Consider the following 24242-nt stretch of genomic DNA (forward strand, 5'->3'; position numbering starts at 1 on the left):
GACGTAACTGTGTTGTCTGTGAGGTCTTTCTGTTTATCACAACAGCCACACGGGGTGTTGATATGTTTGAAGCTGTAGATATCAATTAATAGATGCCTTATCTAAAATGTTTCGTTTCGTAATGAATGGAGTGTTCTTAACCAAAGTTTATAATCTGTGTAAGAACAAACAGTAGCTGCTTTGACTGCATAGCAAGAAGTTCTGCAGAGGTAGTCTTCATTTGGTTTGTTGTGCATTAAGTTGGAACTGTAGAAGAAAAAAAATATTTTCTCTCAGAAAGGCCCTTAAAGGACTTCTTACATCCTGGTCCCCAAGGCTGAACTTTTATGAGGTGTTACACTTTAATTTCTGGCTCCAAGGGATTTCATTCACACAAACTCTTGTAAAGCCATGGGTTCTTTGGTACTTTGAATTTATGCCTTTTCTCTAAGAGATTTCTTTTAATTTGGTGAGATTATAGGTGTTTTGGCAAAAAGGGGTTTACAGGAAAAAAATGTGCACCTTCACAGAAGCATTACAACAGATTACTAGGACTAAGAAGCATTGTTATAGAGAACCTTTGTTACACTTAGCAAACACAAACTCCATGCAACTTAAGTTAGGTACCCATAACTTACAGAAAATAGGTGTTTAAGTTACCCACAAGAGGAAGACAATAATAAAGGAAGAGAGATTAAGAGATCAAAGAGTCAAGAGAGAAAAAGAGAGGAGAAAAAACAAAGTTACCACTCAGAAGGTTACAAGCTGATGGCTTCAAGGAGAATAGGGCAAAGCCCCCAATGGAGACCTTGTGCTCCCTCTTTATCTGCTCTGGTCTCAATGGCCAAACCCTCTTGGCAGGACCTCTGACCCACTGACCACTCTGGGGTCCCAGGCCAGGGTGAGGGGCCATGTTCTCACTGTCCCTGCCAATCCAAGCAGGTCAGGGGCTCCAGGAGCTGTGGGGTGTTCTAGTTTTCCTGGGCTCTTTGTGACTGGCAGCTGCTCCAAGGCTTCCCTGTGTGGGCTCCAGGCCCTGCCATGAGGGATTTGATGCCACTCAACCTCTGTGAGGCTCGACCCATCCCTGCTCCTTCACACACACACACGCACCCCTCTGCACAATCTGGTTTTGACACGATAATCACTGATCTGGTGTGTAACAAGACTTACAAAATTTCAACTGTAGATAATTCCACTGCACAGTGCCAGTTGTATTGATACAAAGATTTTGAGAGGATCTCTTGTCTTACATATACTATTTAAAAATCAAATTCAGAATACAAGTGCCAACTTGAAATGTTTAATTTTTGGGGTTTTGGACCATATTTCTATCACTTTTGTGCTGTACTTTATGGCTCAGTCTTGGCAGCAATAAATTAATGTCCTTACCATCACAAAGTTAGGTGTTTTTACAGTAGTGATGGTTTCCGAAATCTACCATTAGAATGATAGACTTATTTAGATTGGAAAAGATCCTTAAGGTCCAGTCCATCTATAAACCTACCACTGCCACATCCACCACCAAACAGTGTTCCTGAGTGCCACATCTACAGGCCTTCTAAATACCTCCAGGGGGAGTGACTGCACCACTTCCCTGGGCAGCCTGTTCTGTGCTTAAACACACTTTTGAGGAAGTCGTTTTTCCTCATACCCAATCTAAACCTTCTCTGGCAGAAGTCCATGCTGTTTCCTCTTATCTATTGCTTGTTACTTGCCAGAAGAGACCCATCCCCATCTGGCTACAGCCTCCCTTTCAGGTGGCTGTAGAGAGCGATAAGGTCTCCCCTGAGCCTCCTCTTCTCCAGGCTAAACAACCCCAGCTCCCTCAGCCCCTCCTCATAGGATTGGTGCTCCAAGACCCTGCACCAGCTCTGTTGCCCTTCTCTGAACATGCTTCAGCACCTCAGTGTCTTGTAGCGAGGGGCCCAAAACTTAACACAGGATTCGAGGTGCAGCCTCTGCAGTGCTCCTTTAATTTCAGATGTAATTTCAAATAAGACAGTGGAATTGAACCTAGTTGTCCACTCTTGGTTTGTTGTATTGTGATATTGAAAGAGTCCTCACTGTTTTCAAAGTGTTAGAGTGAGAAATAGCTTGTTCTAATTGGAAATAGTATGCATTTCTGATCCTTTCAAAAGATCTTTTGGATTTTTTTTTTTAAACCAGCATTGTTTTCCAAACTAGTGCAACGCACTTCTTAAACTGCAAGGCTACCCTTATCTCTATCCTGGCGTATCTTGTAGAAACACATAATAGCAGAGGCACTGGAAGGAATGAATTATTTTCTTTTTCCCTTCACAGGGAAAAAGGTGAAAGAATTGTTCAAAATTTATTTATTCAGTTATTAAAGACACAGATAATTATTAGATGTAGTACCATGTACATGATTCTTTGTTTAGGAAGTAGATAATTAAAATAGCTTGATCAGCACAAAATCTGCAGTAGTGCACCAATATACTCAAGAATCTTTATAGTTTTTTCCAAAAATCTTATTGTTTCAGCACATAAAGTAAAATTCAAATAGCTTTTCAGAAAACTGAGAAAAGAAACAGAGGAGATAAATTACTATTGACCATGAATAAAAATTAGTATTAAATTATTATTTTTTCTGCTATTAAGTATGGTTACCTGCCTTTTATGTATATGAATCATTTTGAAAGCAATGTTAATCTCAAATTTTCCACATAAAGTATAACATTTATGTTTGCCAGCAATTTTTTTTTTATTTAATTAATATGTTATTTGTGGTGGATTGTATGGAGATTGTGTTGTCACAAATCTGTGTTCAGGTATTCAAAGCTAATATTTACTGTTCTCCAGTGATAATAATATCGAAGTTCATTGTACCAGACGCAGTCAAGAATTCTCTCCTGAATGAAGAACACACCTTTACAGACATATGCACTCTTTGCCTATATGAAAGATGTATTTTTTTATGTAACATGCATAACTTCAGGCAGTGTAAAAGAAATGCCATTGTAGAGTCCTTATTTTTCAGTAGTATAAATTCGTGCAACTGGATTTCAAGCATGGTGGCACCAGTTTGTTTCAGGTTGGAAGCAGCTGTTTGATTCTTAACTAAACACAGGAATTTAGTTGTTTTGGAAAAAAAACAGGAGTTAGTTCAGAGGCTGAATTCAGCTGTAAGGAACATTCTCACATCACCAGTGAAGAGTTTGGATGTGAGATTTGAGTGTGCTGGAGTGCAAGTCTAAAGTTTTTTGCTGACTTTGAGGTATATCACAAAAAACCAAGTAATACTACTAAAATAAGTGCTTAGGTATCTGCAGGTACTGTTTTCCAATCCTCTTAGTTCTTTTACTAAAATTACTACCACTATTCTTTTCCAGACATAGGCTACTTTAGCTTCAGTTACCGTGTGCGTTTTTGTAACTAATGCACTTGAGTGGTATGATATAAACTAGCTTCAGATATTTCTGATTCAGGGTTTTCTGGCTAATCCTGTTTTATGCTGGCACATAAATTGCAGTGGTTGTGATAGAGTAGTACTTTTTGGATGCATAGTTTAGGGAAGACATGTTGCATGTTTTGGGATACGATTGCTCTCTGTATTTGGACTTTGATCCCTCTTGTATGAGTTCAGATTTAAAATATCTATGAGTTGTCCCACTCCTCCCCTTCACCTTGTATCCTTGACATTTTTATAACCCTACATTTATTTTATCAACTGCTAAAATCCCTTGTGTAGAGAAGTTTCCACTTTAGAACTTTGACCCTTCTGTATTCCGTGGCTCCTCTTTTTCAATTACCTTTGACTTTAACAAATAAAACCCCAAACCAAACCAACAAACAAAAAAGAAAAACCCAAAACACAAAACTGTTTTAATGTGTTTGTCACATGGCCTAGATTTCCTTTACAAGGTAAATGAAGTGCCATATGGTAATAAAAAATCTCCTGCATAGATAAATATTTTGAAGTTTACGTTTTCCACCTTATACAGCAACTTTGTGTATATTCATTACTGTAGCTCCTAGAAATTATGGCTTTTTCTAACTTACTAGTCTGATACAAAGTTGCTTTTTTTAGCATTTAAGTTTTTTTGTTGTTGTTTTAGAGTAAGTTGTGTTTTGGTTGGTCCTTTAATATAGATTTCCCCTTATTTTTTCAGATATTTAAAGCTTCAAAAGAAAAGTCCCTACAACAGGAGGACCATCCCTAACCATACGCTACAAAAGGGGAGCAGATGGTTGTAATTGATCTTATGACGTAATTACCACGCAGTTCAGGGTTTGGGGAATGAACACTAAGATGTTGTAACTGAGTTTTAGCCAACTGTCATTTTAGTAAGCAGTTTTAACACTTGGATGTTGAGTTTACATTCCTGTCTGATATTATTCTTTTTTTCCCTTGGTCAAGTTTAGTGAATTCATTATTTTTCTTCTGTGTTTGTGGCAGAGTTGCAATTTTGAGCTGCATTTCATGTACTGTATAAGCAATTGTTAATATTCTATTTATAACGTAGCAGCAAGTACATTTTTTCAGATTTTAATATATATCTTCTGTTGTGGATTTATACAGTATGTACAGAGCAATTTGGTCAAAGGAAACATATGATATTACAAATTTTTAAATGTTTTATAACTGCTGATATAGCATACAGCTTAATTGCATTTTATTAAAAACACTAATCAGGCATACACTATGCTGTGAAGTTTGACTTCTCTCTTTGCACTGATGTTATGTCAACAGTTACACTACATGAATTTCAGGTGATTTTTAAATAGCCTAACAAGATACAAAATGGGTGTGTTTTGTTCATACTAGTAAAAGGGCAGATTACTAAATTACACATTTCAGAAACTCTTTATGTGTGAATTAGAACTTTTTGTTGATGCCCATTTGATTTATAAAGCAAAAATGTCTGGAAACTACATGATAGCCTGTCAGGGAATCAGTGGAGATTGCAACAAAACTGAGTTGCTACTAACAGGTTGAATTTAGTGGATTTCTTCTGGTTTGCCTTCCAATATAAAGCTCTCAAAGCTGAATTTAGTAAGCTTTATATTCAGTAAATTATTTAAAAAGTCAGGTTTGTATACTTGATTTGCAAATTTTATTTAAAAAATAAAATAAAAAACTTTGTAGATTCAACCTTAGGAAAAGTATGATGTCAATATTTAAGACCTACAGTTATAAATGCTCTTGTAAACGGTACATCTGAAATTTAGACTGTGAGTAATTTATTATTTTAATATAACAGGTGTAGTTTTTACCTGTTCTGTGCTGCTGTTCCACAATTACAGAAACATATTTTATTCTTTGGTAACCATTTTGCATGTGTTCCTTTTTTTGGCTCAGGAGTAATTGCTGTGACTTTAGGAAGTTGCCAAGCCTGTTACAGGAGTTTAGGAGAAATAAAGTAAGATAAATTTATAAAAAGAAAAAACAATTTGGTAACCCTTACAGTGGTTGCCTTTGGGTTTACAGGGAGACTTTCAAGTTCTGTAACATTGTTTTGAAGTCAGGTTTCTAGATGCTTACATTTATAGTGAAAGAGGCATCGTATTTGCTTGCCGTTTTTGGTATTGGGGTTTCAGTAAGACTCCATGACAGTGTTCCATCTGATCAACAAATACAGATGTCACAAAGTGATTCTTTAGACTTTTCAGGAAAGCAATAATACTCTTAGACTGTGATGTGTTTTGGGAGAGGATATTTTAGTGAAATTACCTGTGATTGTGAATTACAGAGCAATAATTTTTACAAAGCCATATTTTGTGAGGAATCTTGGTAATAATTTTAGAATGGTGAATGGAGGACTTTTTATATAACAGTGGCAGCCTATCTGTAGAATTATGAGACTGTGAGAGTGTCTTATGCTGTGATCAAATTTCAAGTATTTTGTAACTGGGTATGTGGTTTTACGTGCTTCATGTTTACAAGGATATGCCAAGCTGAGCAAGGTCAAGTGGACTATTAAAAAATGTATATTTAATCCATTTTAATGTTTGGCTGCAATAAAACACAGAAGAATATCTTTGTTTTTCTAGTGTCGTCATTTATTCTCAAATGTGGTAGATGTTAACTATAGGGATAAATATTTGACTAAACCACTAATTAATATTATTTTTTAAATTATAAAATTGAATATCTAAAATATATTTGAAGGCATTTTTTACAAGGAGGAAGAAATATAGCAAGTAAAATAAATTTTATTTCTGACTGGTCTTCTGTGAGGGAAATGGCCAGTACTTTAAGGTCTGTGTCTTCTATAATTGCATTATGTTCGTCCTTTTGGAGTATTAACATTCTGCAACCAGTTTGGCATGCATTTTCCCATGACACATAATTCCTGTTTGTAACTTAAAAAGGATGATGTAGCATTCTTTAACAAACAAAAATGTCTGGGGAAAGTGCAATATCTACCTTACATGCAGAATATTATGGTTATGGTCCACAGCTAAATCAGAAATCTACTAAGATCTGCACAGTTCTCTATTTGAAAGCAAAAGTTCTCCTTGAACTTGGGAGTTTTCAAACACCTGCATAGCTTTAATGATCAAGTATTGCTGAATATTAGTGTAAGAAAAAGTCAAAAGTTTACCTTTATATTGTCACATTACTGCATTGCCTTTTGTTATATCTCAGTGAATCTATGAAATCTTGGTTTCAGTTGTGGTTTTTTTGGAAACCACAGGAAGAAATACCAATAAATAAAGAGTAGGCTACAAAAGTTGTATTTTAATACTGACAATTTACTACAATTTAAGTCACTTTTTAACATTCTCTGTAATTGAAAAGGTACCATATCATGGTACTTCCTTTTAATAAATAAAGAAAATGACTAAGATTTTATATAGGAAAGATATTAAAAATTTTAATGTCTTTACTGACTATCATTTGTAATTTTGCATGTTTCAAAAGTTATGTGTATGTAAATGTATTGTATATTTTATAGTGTTGATTAAGATTCGTGTTAAAACTAGAAGGTCTGAAATACATTTTTGATTGTGACTCAAGTCATTGTCACATGCAATCACAAACATTTAGATGTATTGTAATATGAAAAATAAACTTATTCTTCATGGTAGAAACCTTCTTGAAATACCTGGTGCTCATATGTTACACAGTAATAGCAGTCCCAGCCTGTAGAGCTTAGCTGAAACTGTTTTGTCTGTGATTTTGATCTAGGTTTTTGCTGAAAATGGAGAAATTAAGTAAAGGATGAGAGGGATTTGAAGAGCTAAATGTTTTTTTTCTTCTGTATGAGCAACAGTTGGTTTAAATTGATGACAAAATAGTCTCAAGATTTATTATCACATCCCTGTCTTTGGGACAGTACATTAAGAATAGCATAATTAAAACCTTTTGCACCATCAAAGTATGCTAAGGATCAGTGTGGAGGGAACAAAGCAATATATGCTGAATATGATGCTTAGTTAAGTGTGGTGAGAGCTGAGAGAAACAAGATCTTCAGAGCTAACAAGATCAAGTTGTGACGAATTTCAAAAGCAGCTACCTCGGAGGAGAAGCTGAAGTATTAAAAACTCATTGGAAAGACTTTGGTGAACTCAATGACAGCTAATTTATCAGAATGTATGTTGAAAAAAGAGAGTTTGGAGAACTGATTCTAGTGCATAAATAGGTATAGAGAGCTGTAAGTTATATGTCACATGAGTCTCAGTAACAAAGAAATGTGAAGCCAGACAAGAAATGGGAGATAGCAGACTTTAGAGTGATGAGGTCATACCTTATTATTTCTTCATGGCAAAGAAGTTGCAGAAATAAATTGAATGTCCAAGACACGTGGAAGCAAGTTACTGAGTGACCTAGAATGAAGTAGAGAGGTCAGGTGAGAATATCAGTGTTGCTGATAGAGGAGAAGATACAGGGAAAATGGGTGACTAAGCAGCATGCTGTATCATGGCAATGTGAGCTGGTAAAAATAATAGAAATATGAGTATGTAAATTGTTCTGTGTAAAAGCTATAAACTTATCTAGCACTGCATTATTGCTCTTTTTAAAATGCAGTGTTTTTGATGACATACAGATATACTCAACCATTTTATTTATTGTGTGATATACACAAATAATAGAAGAGTCAATGGAAGTACTACACGATGCTTTCATTAATATACTGTTACAGTAGTGATTATCCTTATTATGTAATCGACTCTATAGATCTTTTGTAATTTCTTTCAGTGTAATTGACAATCTAGATTTCATGATGTAATTGAAGGGGTGAATGACTTTCAGCGTGACCAATTATTTAATTTACCATATTATATTCAAGTTCATGCTCATTCTGTCTTGTACTGAATGTAAATTAGAGTTGTAGTGGTTGTAGTGTCCATATATTCAGTAGCAGCAGTTGTCAACCTGTAGTAAAGAGTGGAAATTAGAATGTTAAATAATTTGATTTCATGTGTGTGCATAACCCAATGTCTCTGTGAAAAAGTGAAATGTTTTCCAGCATTTTTAAATGGTGTATTTTATTCACACTATCATGCTTCTGAGCAGTCAGCCTTAAAAACAGTGAAGATTGAATATTCTGATGAAGTGTCTCTAAATGACTTGGAAATTAAAGAAAATGTTTAAGAATACCTCAAAATCAGTATATGTTAGAGAGGAAAATAACTAACTTAAAAGCCAGCGGACTTTAGTTGTCTCCCTGTTTCATGTTCTCGGTTAGGAGGAAATATTGTAAACTTACTGGGACAAAATATGAAACCATAACAGTGTTAGAATTGTGACTCACAATGCTTCATATGTTACAGAGTAAGGCAGGATCAAAAAGTATTTAGAGAGGAGAAAAAGATGTTTATGTATCTTATCACCTTCATGATGTATACATACATAATTTGGGTACAGGATGTAGTCTGCCTTTGCTACAAACTGTCTTAATGCTTAGTTAATATTTACCTGTGCAGTCAAATGTTTACAGAGCAGCTGTTAAATTATTTTAGAAGTTGAAGAAAGACAGAAGCTTCCAAGTACCCAAGCCACTTCTGAAAATGAGACTTTGGTTCCAACTGATTTTGGTTTTCACATTTTAATCTGATGTATGTATTAAAGTTAGTGTTCTCAAGAGTTTTTAATTAGTGAACAGACTTTCTTTTTTGCAAAATAGTTTGCATTGTAAGTGTATATCACCAAAATCTACTAAATATCTGAGGGGGAAATTCCAGGAAGTATTTTGTGGTTGAAGCAATAATACAATATTTGAATCATCTGCAGAGAAAGACTTTATAGGTAACTATATAGTTAAGACAGTACTCTGTGGAATAAAAATGGAACAAAAAAGTCCTGTTGGCACAATTATGTCTTGAGAATAAGTTTTAATTTTCTTGTATCTCTTTTTTTATCATGTACTGGTAACATAAATTTATTTCAATGAAATTATATTTTTAATATTCTAGGGAAAAGTGAAAAAGAAACTGAACAAGACAAAACAGGAAAAGGTAAGTCTGAAAGTAACATTCTGTTCTGAAATTCAGACCCTTACTTTCTGGGTAGATAGATTTAAACCAGATTAAACAATAGTGAAGCTTAGCTCCTGTACGTCTGATGTAGATAAACGGCAATTGAATAGACATCCAGAGAGCATGTGCTTTTGTAAGTAAATACACAGTTTTTTCCAAGTATCAGTGTATTCCCCTCTTACATGGTCATAGATAAAATGGTAGAATCATTTAGATTGGAAAAGACCTTTAAGATCATCGAGTCCAACCGTCAAACTAACACTGAACCATGTCCCTAAGTAACACCTTTTAAACACCACCTGGACAAGCCTTTCAGTGAAGGAATTTTTCCTAGTATCAAATCTAAACTACCCCTGGAGCAATTTGAGGCTATTGCCTGTTGTCCTGTCACTTGTTACCTAGGAGAAGAGACTCATCCCTACCTCCCTACAACCTCCTTTCAGATAGTTGTAGAGACCATTATGGTCTCCCCTAAGCCTCCTTTTCTCCAGGCTGACAATCCCAGCTCCTTCAGCCTCATAAGACTTGTCCTCCAGACCCTTCACCAGCTTTGATGCCCTTCTCTGGACACACTTCAGCACCTCAATGTCTTTCTTGTAGTGGCCCAAGGCTGATCACAGGATTCAGATGCAGCCTCACCAGTGCTGAGAACAGGGGGACAATCACTGCTCTAATCCTGCAGATCAGTTTCACCAAGCTCCTGCTGCGTCTGTGGGCAAGAGTCAACCTGGGCTGCCTTGTCCCAGGAGCCAGGTCCAGCACTGCCAGCTGTGCTAAGCCTGGAGAGACAAGTGACATTAAAATCAGTCCTTCTGTGTGGTTCAGTTTAGGTAGGAAGATGCAGAGGCAGAAGCGATGGAAAAGTAGTGAAGTTTTGCTAAAGAGTACTGTGAATCTCTTCTCCCTGTGATGACCCATGCATGAAGTTTGCACAACCTCGTTCCCTGGGATCATGATTTGTTAGCTGACAACGCACAGAAATCTCAGGGCCTGTGCCAAGGGATTCAGGGGCTCTATTGCTCCTTTCTCATTGTTTCCATTTTCTATGGGGCAGTCATTTGAGTACTTGGAAATAATACTTTTATGATCTTTTGGTAAGGTTTATTTGGTTTGGGTTTGTGTATTGGTATTTTAAATAAAGTTTCTAGGATGGGCAAACTTTAAACATTTTATTTATTATATATTTCACATGTAAGCACTACATATAAAAAGTAAAAAAACCTTGGAAAACAAGGCAACTATGTCTACATTTCCATTTATAAGAGGATAGATTTGGCAGAAAATACCTTACTGCACAGGGTTTTGCTGAACTGTTAGAACAGTATAAGGAAATTACATACAATAGCTGTCCACTACAGGTAAAAAGCAGTCATGAGTAAAAAGCAGTCTTAGATAAAAATACTAGCTTATGTATGAAGATTTAAATAATATATTAGGATTTACAGTTATGCAACATTATTCATCAGAACTTTGCCTTGAAAGTATGACAAGGTAGAGCTACTTCCCTTTTGCATCCTAAGTGCTTTGTGGATTTGTTTCTTTTTAAACAGCAACTAAATAAATGCCATTGCAGATACAGATTTCTATAAGGTAGAAGAAGTGATGGTTTTGTTTTCCAGGATAAACTGATAAAATTTTGCATCCTGCAAAGAAAAACAACCCTGCATTTTTCTATGAACTTTATTTATAGTTAAACTCCTTGTGTGGTTTTTCATACAAGGTTAATTTTTTTGAACTTATTTCATAGTTTAAACTATTTTAAGCTATGTCTAGCTGTAGGTATCCTAGTTGTAGAAAGTGGTACAAAGTACTACTGATTTGGTTTATTTTAAATTACCCTAATAAGATGAAGCAAAAGATGGATGAGAGATGTATTTTAAAAAATGCTCTACTGTGACTGGTATATGTAAAAAACTAGGAAATCTAAGGAGTTGGGGATTTGAGAATTCATTTTTGGCTTGAGTTTAGGATTTGCTTCCGATTTGGACAGTTCACAGAGATGTAGATAAGAGTCTTCATTTTTTTATGTACAAATATCTAAAAACATCTCCAAAGAGCTTTTTGTGTAGAAAGTATTTACAGCTCTGAGTAGATCTTATATCATCAATATTTTTCACTGCTGCAATCTTTATTGTACTTTGCTAGTAAATTGTCTTAATAATTTTGTAAATTTCAGCCTTGAACAGGATTTCCTTAAGTTTATTAAGTCTCACTGAAAATTCTTTGGTATTAACAATATCCCCCTCTGAAAAGTCCTCTAAAGGAACAAAAGATAAAACTAACCTTTTTTGTAGCATACTGTTACTTCAAGGTTACTCTGTTGTATTTAATTGAGAAGAATTCTTAGTCTTCTCCTAAGAATGTGATCAGACTTTATATTTAAACAAGTCATTTAAGTGGGATGGATATTTCAGGTGAATCTGTGAAAAAAAAAATCTTTGTCTTTCACAGCTAGTACAATGCAGGACATACATGCCACATCCATAAGATGTCTTTCCATATGAGGTGTTTTTAGTTGGTTTTGATCACAGGTAAAAAAAAAATAATTTTAAGTATGGAGCTTCATATTTCTACTTTGACTTGTATTGGCATATATTAAATATTCATTAATATTGGTGAAGAACAGATGTAACAACTGTAGCAATAATTTTCAGCAATGAATGTGTTTCATGCAATAAACTTCAGCATAGGTAGTAATATAAATAATAATTTTTTCGAAACTGATTAATCATGACTGTAAAAATTAATGCTGTTTGGTTGGAGCACTCGCATTGCATCAGGGACAGACATGTATGTGAGGCAGGCTTAGGACAATGTCATGCCACAAGTGGCACTGCAAGTGACATTTTGTTACCATGGTCAGCACACACCACTGTTTTCTCTAGATATTTAACTTCGAAGAGGATATAGAGGATTCCACTGTGGTACCAGTAGAGATCTAACCCATACAACCTTAGGAGGCTGAAGTGCTATTTTTCTGACTAAATATAGGGGTTTGCTATAGGATGTTGCAGATTAGTTGTCCTCTAAATTCCATTGAGAGCCTTTACCAGAGCTCCATTGTCTGGAGAAAGAACTTACACACTTAGCTCACCTCCAGCATTGTCGCCTCAAGTTAAGTGGGCTGAGTTCCACTCTTACAAGCTCTACTTATGGGAGTATGAAAGTACCTACTGATTTAAATATTTGATACAGGCTACAATTAAATATCTATGAGCTGTATGCAGAATGACCAACATAGAAATGTAGTTCTCAAAGTCCAAAACTGCTGTGTAATGCCTTTCTGAACTAAATATGTAAGACATTAGAATATTTGTGTGTATTTTTATACAGAAAGTCAGAGGAGAAAATTCCTTCTGGTCTTATCAAAAGATTGCTTGAGTCAAGCCTTTGAATGAAGCCCAAAGACTTACCGGTGAAAGAGAGAAGTGAATGATGGAAGTACATGCCAAAAATAATCATTCTTCAGTTGTTTCTTGTGATAAACATCTAACCAACCAACAATAATTTCTTACAGAAAGCCCTGTAGAATATGTTTTACTGCAAGGGAAATTGTTCTGGAATAGCCGCAGCTAAAGATTTATTATAGTCATTATATTCCTGCTTTATTAGTCCCTAAAATACCTCAATTTTTATTGTCTGATTACTTCCCCAGATAAGTTGATTATGGTATTTTGCCTGCTCTACTAGTATAGTTTAGAAGGATCCTTTAATTATGGTAGTTCTCCTGCCTTTAAATTGTCGAGATGCAGTTACTTGGTTTTATACCTTCCAAGTTATCATTTATGGAAGCCCATAAAGCAAGTGGATCGCTTACACTCTCTGCATCACACATAATGAGCTTCCCAAACAACAGGACAATGACAGGAGTGTTTCATCATCATCAAATTCTCATTCACGCACCTACTGAGAGGCAGCACAATTTCCAAAACTAATTTGGGTAATGATATGGAGCTCGTATGAGGAGGGAGGACAATTACTTGAGCAAATTTTGAATTCCAGGTAAAAGTAATTGGTCTGCTAGTATATATGTGTATGTTTTTCAACACATATACACGAAATTGGTTGGAAAACAATTGCAGACCATGATCATAGGTATCTACTTGTCATTGTCCCGCACTCAGAAGTTGCCATTCACAAGTTGCTAAGAGCATTACTACAGGACTTATATCATGGCAGGAATAGGAGGGTGTTATGAAAACAAAGCCTATGGCTCCCATGGAAATTGCTTCCTTAGTTTTTGACTGTTTAAGATGGAGAACTGAGAGGAGGAGCCTTCACTGCAAGTGACTGAGACAGCATCACATGAGGAGGTTTTTAATTTAGATTAGCTTTAGAGATGGCATAACATGGGGAGACATAACTATCTAGTTATAACCTCTACAGTTAAATAGTTACAGCTCTTATTAAAACTGTATTGAAAACTTAAATCATAGACTTATAGAATAGTTTGGGTTGAAAGGGACCTTTAAAGGCTGTCTAGTCCAACCCCCTGCAATGAGCAGGGACATCTTCAATTTACCTGCCAGCAGCAAGCACAACATACAGGCAGTTCAGCAGGATTGTTCCAGTGTACCTTGCAATTCAGAACCTGGGGACTGTGTGTCCTCGAGGTGGCTGTAAAGACCCAGCTTTATTTTGAATCCTTATGTCTTGTGATTTAGTTAACTAAAAGCCAGAGTCCTAACTCCTGGCTGTTTTACATGCCAATATTGGCAGATGTATGATTGAGAAAGCCACTGGGAATGCTCCCTTAACATTATAATGACAATATGAACTAATTAATAAGTAAATTAAAAATCTAATTGCAAGAACCAAACCACACTTACGAGGTAGTTTGTTAGAAGCAGACGGGATCCATCCCAGGGTGATGAGGGAGCTGGCAGAAGAGCTTGCCAAACCGCTCTCCGTCATCTTCCAACAGTCCTGGATCTCTGGGGAGGTCCCAGATGATTGGAGGTTGGCCAATGTCACCCCAATCCACAAAAAGGGCTGCAAGCAGGACCCTGGCAACTACAGGCCTGTCAGCCTGACCTCCGTGCCTGGCAGGGTTATGGAGCAGTTCATCCTGAGTGCAATCACACAGCACCTTCAGAGTGGACAAGGGATTAGACCCAGCCATCATGGGTTTAGAAGGGGCAGGTCCTGTCTGACCAACCTGATCTCTTTTTACTATCAGGTGACCCACCTGGTGGATGAGGGGAAGGCTGTGGATGTGGTCTATCTGGACTTCAGCAAGGCCTTTGACACTGTCTCCCATAATATACTCCTGGAAAAGCTGGTAGCCCATGGCCTGGACAAGTGTACCCTCTCCTGGATTAGGAGCTGGCTGGAGGGTCAGGCCCAGAGAGTGCTGGTGAACGGAGCTGCATCCAGCTGGCGGCCAGTCACCAGTGGTGTTCCCCACCAGGGGTCTGTGTTGGGTCCACTCCTGTTTAACATCTTTATTGATGATTTAGATGAGGGGATTGAGTCCATCATCAGCAAATTTGCTGATGACACCAAGCTGGGAGGGAGTGTCGACCTGCTGGAAGGCAGGAGGGCTCTGCAGAGGGATCTGGATAGACTTGAGAGATGGGCTGATTCCAATGGCATGAAGTTCAATAAGGCCAAGTGCCGGGTCCTGCACTTTGGCCACAACAACCCCCTGCAGCGCTCCAGGCTGGGCACAGAGTGGCTGGAGAGCAGCCAGGCAAAAAGGGACCTTGGAGTACTAATTGACAGGAAGCTCAACATGAGCCAACAGTGTGCCCAGGTGGCCAAGAAGGCCAGTGGGATCCTGTCCTGTATCAAAAATAGCGTGGCCAGCAGGACCAGGGAAGTGATCCTTCCCCTGTACTCTGTGTTGGTGAGGCCACACCTTGAGTACTGTGTTCAGTTCTGGGCCCCTCAGTTCAGAAAGGATATTGAGGTGCTGGAGCGAGTCCAGAGAAGAGCAACAAGGCTGGTGAAGGGACTGGAGCACAAGCCCTGTGGGGAGAGGCTGAGGGAGCTGGGGTTGTTTAGCCTGGAGAAGAGGCGGCTCAGAGGTGACCTCATCACTGTCTATAACTACCTGAAGGGAAGTTCTAGCCAGGTGGGGGCTGGTCTCTTCTCCCAGGCATCCAGCAATAGGACAAGGGTGCACGGGCTTAAGCTCTGCCAGGGGAAATTTAAGTTGGATATCAGAAAAAAATTCTTTCCAGAGAGAGTAATCAGGCATTGGAATGGGCTGCCCAGAGAGGTGGTGGATTCACCATCCCTAGAGATTTTTAAATGCAGATTGGACGTGGCGCTGAGTGCCATGATCTAGTAAATGGACTAGAGTTGGACCAAGGGTTGGACTCGATGATCTTGGAGGTCTTTTCCAACCCAATTGATTCTATGATTCTAAGACACGTTTAACAAGAAATACTTATGCTAATATGTACTCTCATAATCAAGAGCAGGCTATTGCCCCTCTCAATTAACTTTAAATCCTACAGCTTTAGTTTCCAAACAGTAAAGCAAGGCTATGTGGAAGGCAATCTTCCTCCCAAAACACCAAGTTAGACCAACCAGGCTGTCAGTCATTGCTATCAATGAACAAACCAGGTTCAAAATGCCAGCTTCAGTGCAGGAGGTAAGCCTGCTCTCCCACCTCACCACTTTTCCTAGGCTCTGAACATAAGAAAGGGAGCAGAGGGCTTGGGAAAAGGAATGGTTAGTTAACACTCAGAGCAAAAGAGGGAGGAGGAGAAAAGGGCAGCAAGAATGAGTGTGAAACTCCCTGAGCTAGTCCCAGTTGAGATGCCTTCCTGGCCATGGCTGCACAGCAGCTAAGAAGCTCACTGTCATGTCTTTCTACCTGGCATGTCTGTTGTGTCAGAATAAAATCACAGAATTGTAGAATATCTGCTCCCAACTTTTTACAAGGCACAGGAATGAGAGTTGTTTTGTATTACATGAATGGAAGTGAATACTAGTTCTGGGATTTTTAATAGCAGTGTGATATTATCTTGCACTTAGTTTGCTCAGGATCAAAACTGTACATGTATCCTTTGATCAGAGGCTCAAAGTATGTCAGCAAGGAAAGAACATCTCATGCTATGTGTTGTGCTAAACATACCCCATCTTTTAAATTCTCTTTTCAGAAAACACTTAGTTGAAGACTTAACAGTGTAGAAAATATCTTGACCCACTTAAAAGTAACTTGCTTTCTCTTATAATGCCAAGTGCATGGTGTCTCTTTAGGATAAAAAAGTGTATTAATTACAAAAGATAATTATGTTAGCATTCAATGTTTTTGTCCAATTCTGACTAAGGATAGAAACTATTTTGAGATATTAGGATGATGCCTAATCAGGCAGGTCATCAGTATTTTTTCTTTCAGGAAAATGAGGTTTTCCTTAGCCTGGATGATGGTTTTATATTTCAGATGAAAATGTGAAATGAAGATATTTCACTGGTATACCCCTTCCCCGTTCTCTGGAGGCTAGAGAAGATTAATTTACTCCATTATGGAAGTATTATTAGTAGTTATTTGTGTTTTTTCTGTATTGCTTTGGATCTAGTGTCACACGTAATCAATTTTTTTTTTACCATTTTCTAGTTATCACTCTTTTTTTTTTCTTGTTGCTTCATGTAATTGGTTTGGATGCATTTATTGCATTAACATAATTGGCTGCTTGGCATTTTATACCAATTTCAAAACTTATCTTCTGCTCAGCTATACAAGACCATTCAGACATTTGTCTAAAAATCCTAAAAAAATTTTAATTCCTTGATTATTATTTCTTCAGGCAGCTCTTTACATTAAACGCTGTCGAGTTGCAAGAAATACAAATCTGTGAAGAAATTAACATACAGTTTGCAGTTTTATTTTTTTATGCTGTTTGTCTGGATGGTTGCTTAGTATAAAAAGATCTGCTTCAGATGAAGATATACAGAATTTGATTTTTTCGATGTTACTAGTATTTTGTTTTGAGATTACTTTCTATCATGATGCTTTTTAATCACTTACGGCTTTTCTCACATTATAGCACTGAGATGAAATTTTGCTTTGGGAAAAGTTTGTGAACTTCAATATCCTGTTGCTGATGTAGGGACAGGAGAAATTTTGGTCACTATGATGACTGGCACAGCAAGATTCTGTGGAGATTTCTTTGGTTACCAAGTGAGAAATGGAAGTTACCTATGTAATTGTGGTGTTGGCACTAAAGCACATCGACATATAGCAGTATATTACAGAAATTGTAGAATATAAGGTGGAAGTCTAAAACTTACTTTGTCTGTTTGGTTGACTGAAGGCAAATTATCAGCTGTGTGCATTGTTCGTGGCACATGCTTATACAGCTTGGTCTTTCAAATTCTCAGTAATTAGAATTCCACAACTGCCCTCAGCAACTTGTTCTACTGTGCCTGCTTGGAGGTAGTATTTCCAGATGTTCAAGCCAAATTTCCTGCTGTAGCAATTTTAAACCTTCTATTCCTTATCCGGACTATGATGATACTAAAAATAAATTATTCTTTTTATCTCTGTAGGTACTTTTTAAAGAGAAGTTTTTACCCTTCTTCCACTGGCAAACTCTTTCCTACCGGCTTTTTACCTTTATTTGTTTCTTGCTTACTCAAACGTAAATGTTACTCCCCTCCCTATCCAGCAATTAAAGACAAAATATTTTTAAATCATTCTTCCAAAGTGATTCAATCACACTTAATAATTGTTACTTTTCTTTAATTTTTATGTGATGTTTTGTGGTCTGAAGAATATCTAGCAGTGCATTCATTTTTATTCAAAAGGAATTTCTCTGTCATTTGTAGAAAAAAAAAGACTCTCTCTGCTTTTGGTGATGACAAAGTGCTTTTCAACATAAAACCAAAATATGCCTAGTATTTTAGTTTTCATATACCAGAACAGGTATATAGAATAACTATTGCATCATCTTTCATTGGGTGACGTGACAGGCTAAGTTGATTGCACACTTCTTTCCTTTTTGTTTCTTTTTCTTCTATATTTTAATAAGGGAAATGTGAGATTGCTTGTCATCACTAGTAGTTGTTTATTCTCCAACATAAGAACTAGCATAGAGATTCTTATAGGAATTCTTCCTAGCTTCCTGCTTTGACAGTGGAAACAGTTTTACCTGAGGGAGTCTTAAGGAATTCTATAACAACAGTACAGCAGTAGATAGAAAGCCTATCCTTACATCCAAGGCTATTATTGAAACTCCTCAGTCTTCTTGAAAGAATGTAGTATGATAGATAAAAAAATTCTTACCATTTTAATACTCAACCCAATTTGAACAAGAAACCACCCTCACAGTTATGTGATCATGCACAACTTCGGTGAGATGGTGAAATCTGTCATTGAATAAAAATAACATATTTTTTCCTCTGAAAACAGATTAGTTAACTTCTTTGTAATATATTTGGTCACATCTGCTAAAAGTTTATTACACTAGAAGGAGGCAAAGGATAATTTATGAAAATACCCCTGCAGGGAGATACCAGGCTATCTGGTTAATATAGAGAAATGCTTGATAGTTACACTGAAAGCTCCCTGGTGAATCCTTTAACCTAGAAGGAGAATGAGAGATCAAAATGATTGCTCGTTATATAATGTTTACTGTGTTATGTTGGTGCCTAGCAGATGAATAATATTTATGTTAACAGCTCCTTTCCAGCTTTTTATATTGATCTCCTGCTGGTCTAGAGATGATATATAATTGTACTGAGAATAGGAAGATAATACTTCTTTGTAATGAAGGATGGCAAAAAGGTTCTTCCAACACATGACCCAAGTTGGATGTGAAAGGAAAGATACATCTTTGTGCCAGAGACTTGTAAGATTTTAATTTACTCTTTTGTGATGAGCTGTTTCTCATCTCCTTGTAAATTCCAATGAACAGCAGAAACAGTGTCCCACAGGCAGTAAGAGGTTCCTTGTGAGTGGGAAAGCTGCTTTCCTTTGCCTCAAAGGTACCTTGCTGTTGCCATGCTTACTGAAGGACCAGATCGCACTGTCTTTCTGTGAGTGCTGAAAGCTAAACAGCTGACAAATGGCTGACGTGTTTTACTAAATATATAGAGTTCCTGTGTAACTGACAAGCCTTGGATAAAGCTTTTCATTCATGCCGTAAGAATTGAGAGTGGACATTTTTAGTTGTGGTTGAAATTATTCTTATGTGTACCTCCAGCCTCCTTTTTAGAGAACAGAAATTAAACCAAATGTTTGGTGGTGGTGTCCAGTTGGAAGCTTTCCAAGTCATAGAGGAACTACTGACATGCCTCAGTTTTCCTGCTATAAAAGCAAAGGACAGTTTCTCATGGCAGCCAAGAGCTCAGTGAACCTAAAAAGTCCCCAGTGTTGTTTTCTTTCATTGGTTCCTTGGGCTGATACTTTTGGGTTCATCAACACCTGCTGTTGAGAAAGCCAGGCCTTAGAAAAATAGCAATGGTTGCTTAAGAAAAGAGTTGGCTTATTTTTTAGAAAAGAGAAAAAAAAAAGCAAAGGCAAAACCCAATAAACATTTTACCTGTATGGATTGTTCTTTTCAGGCCCAGTGATGTTACGTGAGAAACTTCTGACTATACCTGTTAGTCACTGTCAACTGGAGGTTTAGGGTGGAATGATCCTTGCTCTTGTGATAAGAGCTGGTTCTGTGAGTTTTACTGGATTCAAGGGGTGTGAACAATTGGAAGAGAGCGAGTGCTGTGCTCCTTAATCCTTATCACCATTGACTGCATGAAAATGAAGTAAAAATATTGCTTTCCTGCTAAATGGGTGATACTAAAGTGAAACAGAGCAAGACTGGAATTGTCCACATATTGGAAAGCATTGCTTTCCAATTTCCTTCCATCCTTGGGGAAGGAACAACCAACATTAAAAATATGTATATTATGAAAAAACACAAAACAAAGCTCCTCTTTGGTCAGTTTAGTTCTATGATAACTACATTCCTTAAGTGCATTGTTGTGTGCTTCAGCATAAATCCTTGACTTCAAGTCATAGGTTGCAATGAAAACCTGAAGTGTTTAGGGGAGCAAAACGAAAATATTAAAGTATGTTATTTGGTGGTTTATCCTGCAAAAAGAGTAAACTCCTATATGTCAGACAGTTTGGGTTTTTTTTTCTTCTTAACTTCTTGGTAGTTAATGCAATGGAAAATTATAGTCACTTCTGTTATAAGGATCAACAGGGGTATAATAATCCTAATGTACTGCTGCTTTAGTACCTTTCTTGGATAAATCTCAATATGTTTTTAGGTTTAAAGCTTCATATGACCATTGTGAATAAGTCAATGGAATTTGGTGGGATAGCTTGGATTCTGCTTAAAATCTGTTTCCCTCCTGCCTCTGAAAAGCAGTAGCATCTATTCAACTGTGCATACCAATGCTACAGAAGAGTTTAAAAAGGTAATGTAAGAAAAACATCACAGCACAGAGCTGTCAGAGTTCAGCACTGAACATGACAGTAAGGGTTTTACACAAAAAAACCCCAAAATTAGTCAAATCCTATACAGAAGCAGCTCAGACTTAGGAGATCTTCTAAGGATTTGATAGACTTAGTATTTGTTTAGCATTAACTAAGGTGTCTGTCATTCTCCCCAAGGTTTAACATAGATGACATGATTAGATGATGTGGTTTGTCTGTCTAAGACACTCTGTAGGATCAGAGTCTTAAAGAAACAGTACCATTTAACAATCCACAAGCACAGCTACTGCGTGTGGTGGCTCTTGTCATTCCTGAACAATGCACCTGGCAGAACCAAACGTGGCTACTTACAATGACTTATTATACAAAATACTTGCTGCATCATTGCAGCAGTCTTGTGATTTTAAACTTTAGGATGTTTAGGTTTAGCTTTACACATACCAGTTGCAACATTCCCTGTTTAAACTTCTACAAAGAAAAGAGTAATTCTTCTTTTCATGCTATTAACGACTTATTCTTCATAGAGATGGAAAAAGCAGTAATTCATAATTAAAGCAAAAACATGCGCTACTAATTACAGATATACATTACTAGTCATAACTTGTATCAGCCAATACATATTTCTGTGTCAGAAAAGATGGAGTCCTTTTTTCCTAATGAAGTGCAAAAGCAAAGTTAAGCTCTAGCAAATGTGGAGAAAAACAGTTACCTGCTGCCATATCCTTTCAATAGCATATTTGCATTTTTTTTTAACAACTAATATACTTAATGCAACCAAATAGACATTGTTTAAGAGTGAAGTGCTGTAAAGTAAATAACTGTTTAAATTGGCTCCATTTACTTAAATTTGCTTCAAATGCAACTCACACAATTTACTTCAAGGCTGGTTTGCTGCTACTGGTGCTGCTCTGCTCTTGTGTGATAGCTTACTAAGCTGTAGAAATTTGATCACTTAGGGGTCTTGTTCTGGCATTTCAGTGTTGAACTTGCTGGGAACTGCAACTCCTTGACTTTTTGGATCTCTCCTAACCCAAGTAACTGATTTCTATGAACTATTCTAATCACAGAATGGCAGAATGGGCCAGGTCTGGATCATCTGGTTCAACCGCCCTGCTCAAGCAGGGTCATCCTAGAGCACATTGCATAGAGAATGGGATTGAGATGGTTCTTGAATATCTCCATTGAGGGAGATTTTCCACAGCTTCTCTGGGGAACCTTGTTCAGTGCACAGTCACTTGCACAGTAAAGAAGTTCTTCCTCGTGTTCATGTGCATCATTTTCTGCCCATTGCCTCTTGTTCTATTGTCAGGCACTTCTGAGAACAGCCTGGCTCCATCCTTCTTTGCACCCTCCCTTCACATACTTAAAGACACTGATGAAGTCCCTTCTCAGTGTTCTCTTCTCAAGGCTGAACAAGCAGAACTCCCTCAGCCTTTTCTTGTAAGAGAGATGCTCCAGTCCCTTAATCATCTTTCTTGCCCTCCACTGGACCCACTCCAGGAGCTCCGTGTCTCTATTGTACTGAGGAGCCCAGAACTGGATCCAGCACTCCAGATGAAGCTTCACTATTTGTTCTAGGCAAAGAAGTAGACATAAATAGTCACAACTTTTAGAAATTACTAGTATGTCTTGGTAATCATGTTTTTCATAATACCATTTAATGTGGAAAAATAGCAGTTCTCTTTGTTCTTCCGTGTCTGCTGAACCACTTAGAAAAAAATCATTTACTGTTATGTGATGAAAAATTCTTAATCCAAAACTTGACTGTCAAGTTATTCAATGTGAATGACTGAAGTTTGTTTTTTTTGTGTAGGAGTTTGTGATTGTAATCAGTAAGAAATCAGTTTATTTTCAGTGTAATTTGAAACTGCCTTACTTGAAAATCATACACTTTACCAGCAGATGCCCTAGTTAAATGTTACTCTAGACATTTGCTGTCAAATGTGAAAGAAGTAATTAACTATTTTTTTAAAATCTTCTAGTTAAAAAGAAGAAGAAGCCAAAGCTCTTGAACAAGTTTGATAAGACCATTAAAGCTGAATTAGATGCTGCAGAAAAACTACGTAAAAAAGTAAGTGTTGAATGTTTCACTCAGAACTGTAGGCAATGGTCAAAAATAAATAAAAACTTAGAAAAAGGAAGAATGACTTTTAGATTATTTTTGGTAAAATTAACTTTTCAAAATTAAATATTCAGCGCATATTTGTCCTTCAAGTTTAGCTCCTGCTGGATGTTTTATTTAAATTTGTTAAGGTCATAAATGTGTGTCTGTTCATGTATGTTTGCTCACTGCTAATGTTGAAAATATTTAGCTTAACCACTGAATTTATACTTAAGTTAGTCCCATAGAACAAGGTTAGTTCTGTCACTGTTGTCCATTTGAGTACTGAAGTCAACTCTTACCAGAGAACTTAATATGTGTGTGTTAATATGGATCTCTCAGGAAGTTTTTGTATGCTTCATGAGCATTAGGTGCAGATCTTGAAGTAGGTGTTGCTTCTAATGTTGTTTCTATTTTCAGAACACTGTGCCATTTTGACTTTATATTGCCATCTATGCAGCCCCAGGGTTCTGGTAGACCTGTGATGGGACTGGTGTGCTATTAGATAGAGTACTAACCTCATGCTGCCACTGCTGTTCGTCACTAGAAGACTTTACATGTTAGAGTATAAAACTGAAAGGAATTTTCATGCTTCTTGTTACTTAAGCAACTGGTAATCAAAGAAAGGTGTAGTGGAAACTTTTGATGAGCCATTAGTGTCAGTTTGCTGACTCTCTTTTCCTGCCTGTGTCTCTTGGTAAGTTACAGATGGTCATGCTTGTCGTGTTGGATTAGGATAAATTTAATAACAAATCAGACAATGTAATACTTGAAGATAGCAAGGCAGTTGTGTGTAATAGCCCACTCATATTTATAAAGCTATAAGGGCTGGAAGTGGCAGAAAGGTCTGTTGCCAAATATTGCCAAGCAATGCTTAGCACCTATTTAACAGTGCGGCTGGTTCTTCTCAACTTCTATCCATACTTGCTAGTCAGCATCCATCTCGAGAATACCATCATTACACTGGGACTTGTGTGGGATAGGGAAGAGGCACAGAACACTTGTGAAGTGTCCTGAAGGACACTGTTATGCAAAAGATTTGGTGGAAACAGCCATACACTATGGATGAGTCTACAGTATTTCCCCTAGAAGAACTGTAGTTATGACACTGTTCATCAAGACAGGTGTGCGGAAAGAAAATGTCCACGTATGTCTAGAACTTTCTTCCTATTCTCTGTTATATTCATTTTGGACTTTGTTATTAGCAGTAGAATCTTTACTTTTTTAGTTAGACAGTTATTGTCATCTCAGCATTTTGTCCAGTCAACAAAGGGAAAGTGAATAAAATTTTAAAAAAGGTATTTATTTTAACCCTGTAAA

General features: G+C 37.1%; 1 protein-coding gene across 10 annotated transcripts in view; it reads left to right on the forward strand.

The window, feature by feature from the left end:
• ASPH (aspartate beta-hydroxylase) overlaps nucleotides 1-24242 on the forward strand; it is a 120129-nt gene that overhangs the window by 55306 nt on the left and 40581 nt on the right. For all 10 annotated transcript variants that reach the window (XM_071554458.1, XM_071554455.1, XM_071554460.1 and 7 more), the window contains 2 exons: nucleotides 9364-9405; nucleotides 22804-22892. In XM_071554458.1, the coding sequence (XP_071410559.1) occupies nucleotides 9364-9405; nucleotides 22804-22892 (131 nt within the window). The remainder of the gene's footprint in view (nucleotides 1-9363; nucleotides 9406-22803; nucleotides 22893-24242) is intronic.

Source organism: Pithys albifrons, chromosome 4 (assembly GCF_047495875.1).
Source record: "Pithys albifrons albifrons isolate INPA30051 chromosome 4, PitAlb_v1, whole genome shotgun sequence".
Taxonomy (NCBI): domain Eukaryota; kingdom Metazoa; phylum Chordata; class Aves; order Passeriformes; family Thamnophilidae; genus Pithys; species Pithys albifrons.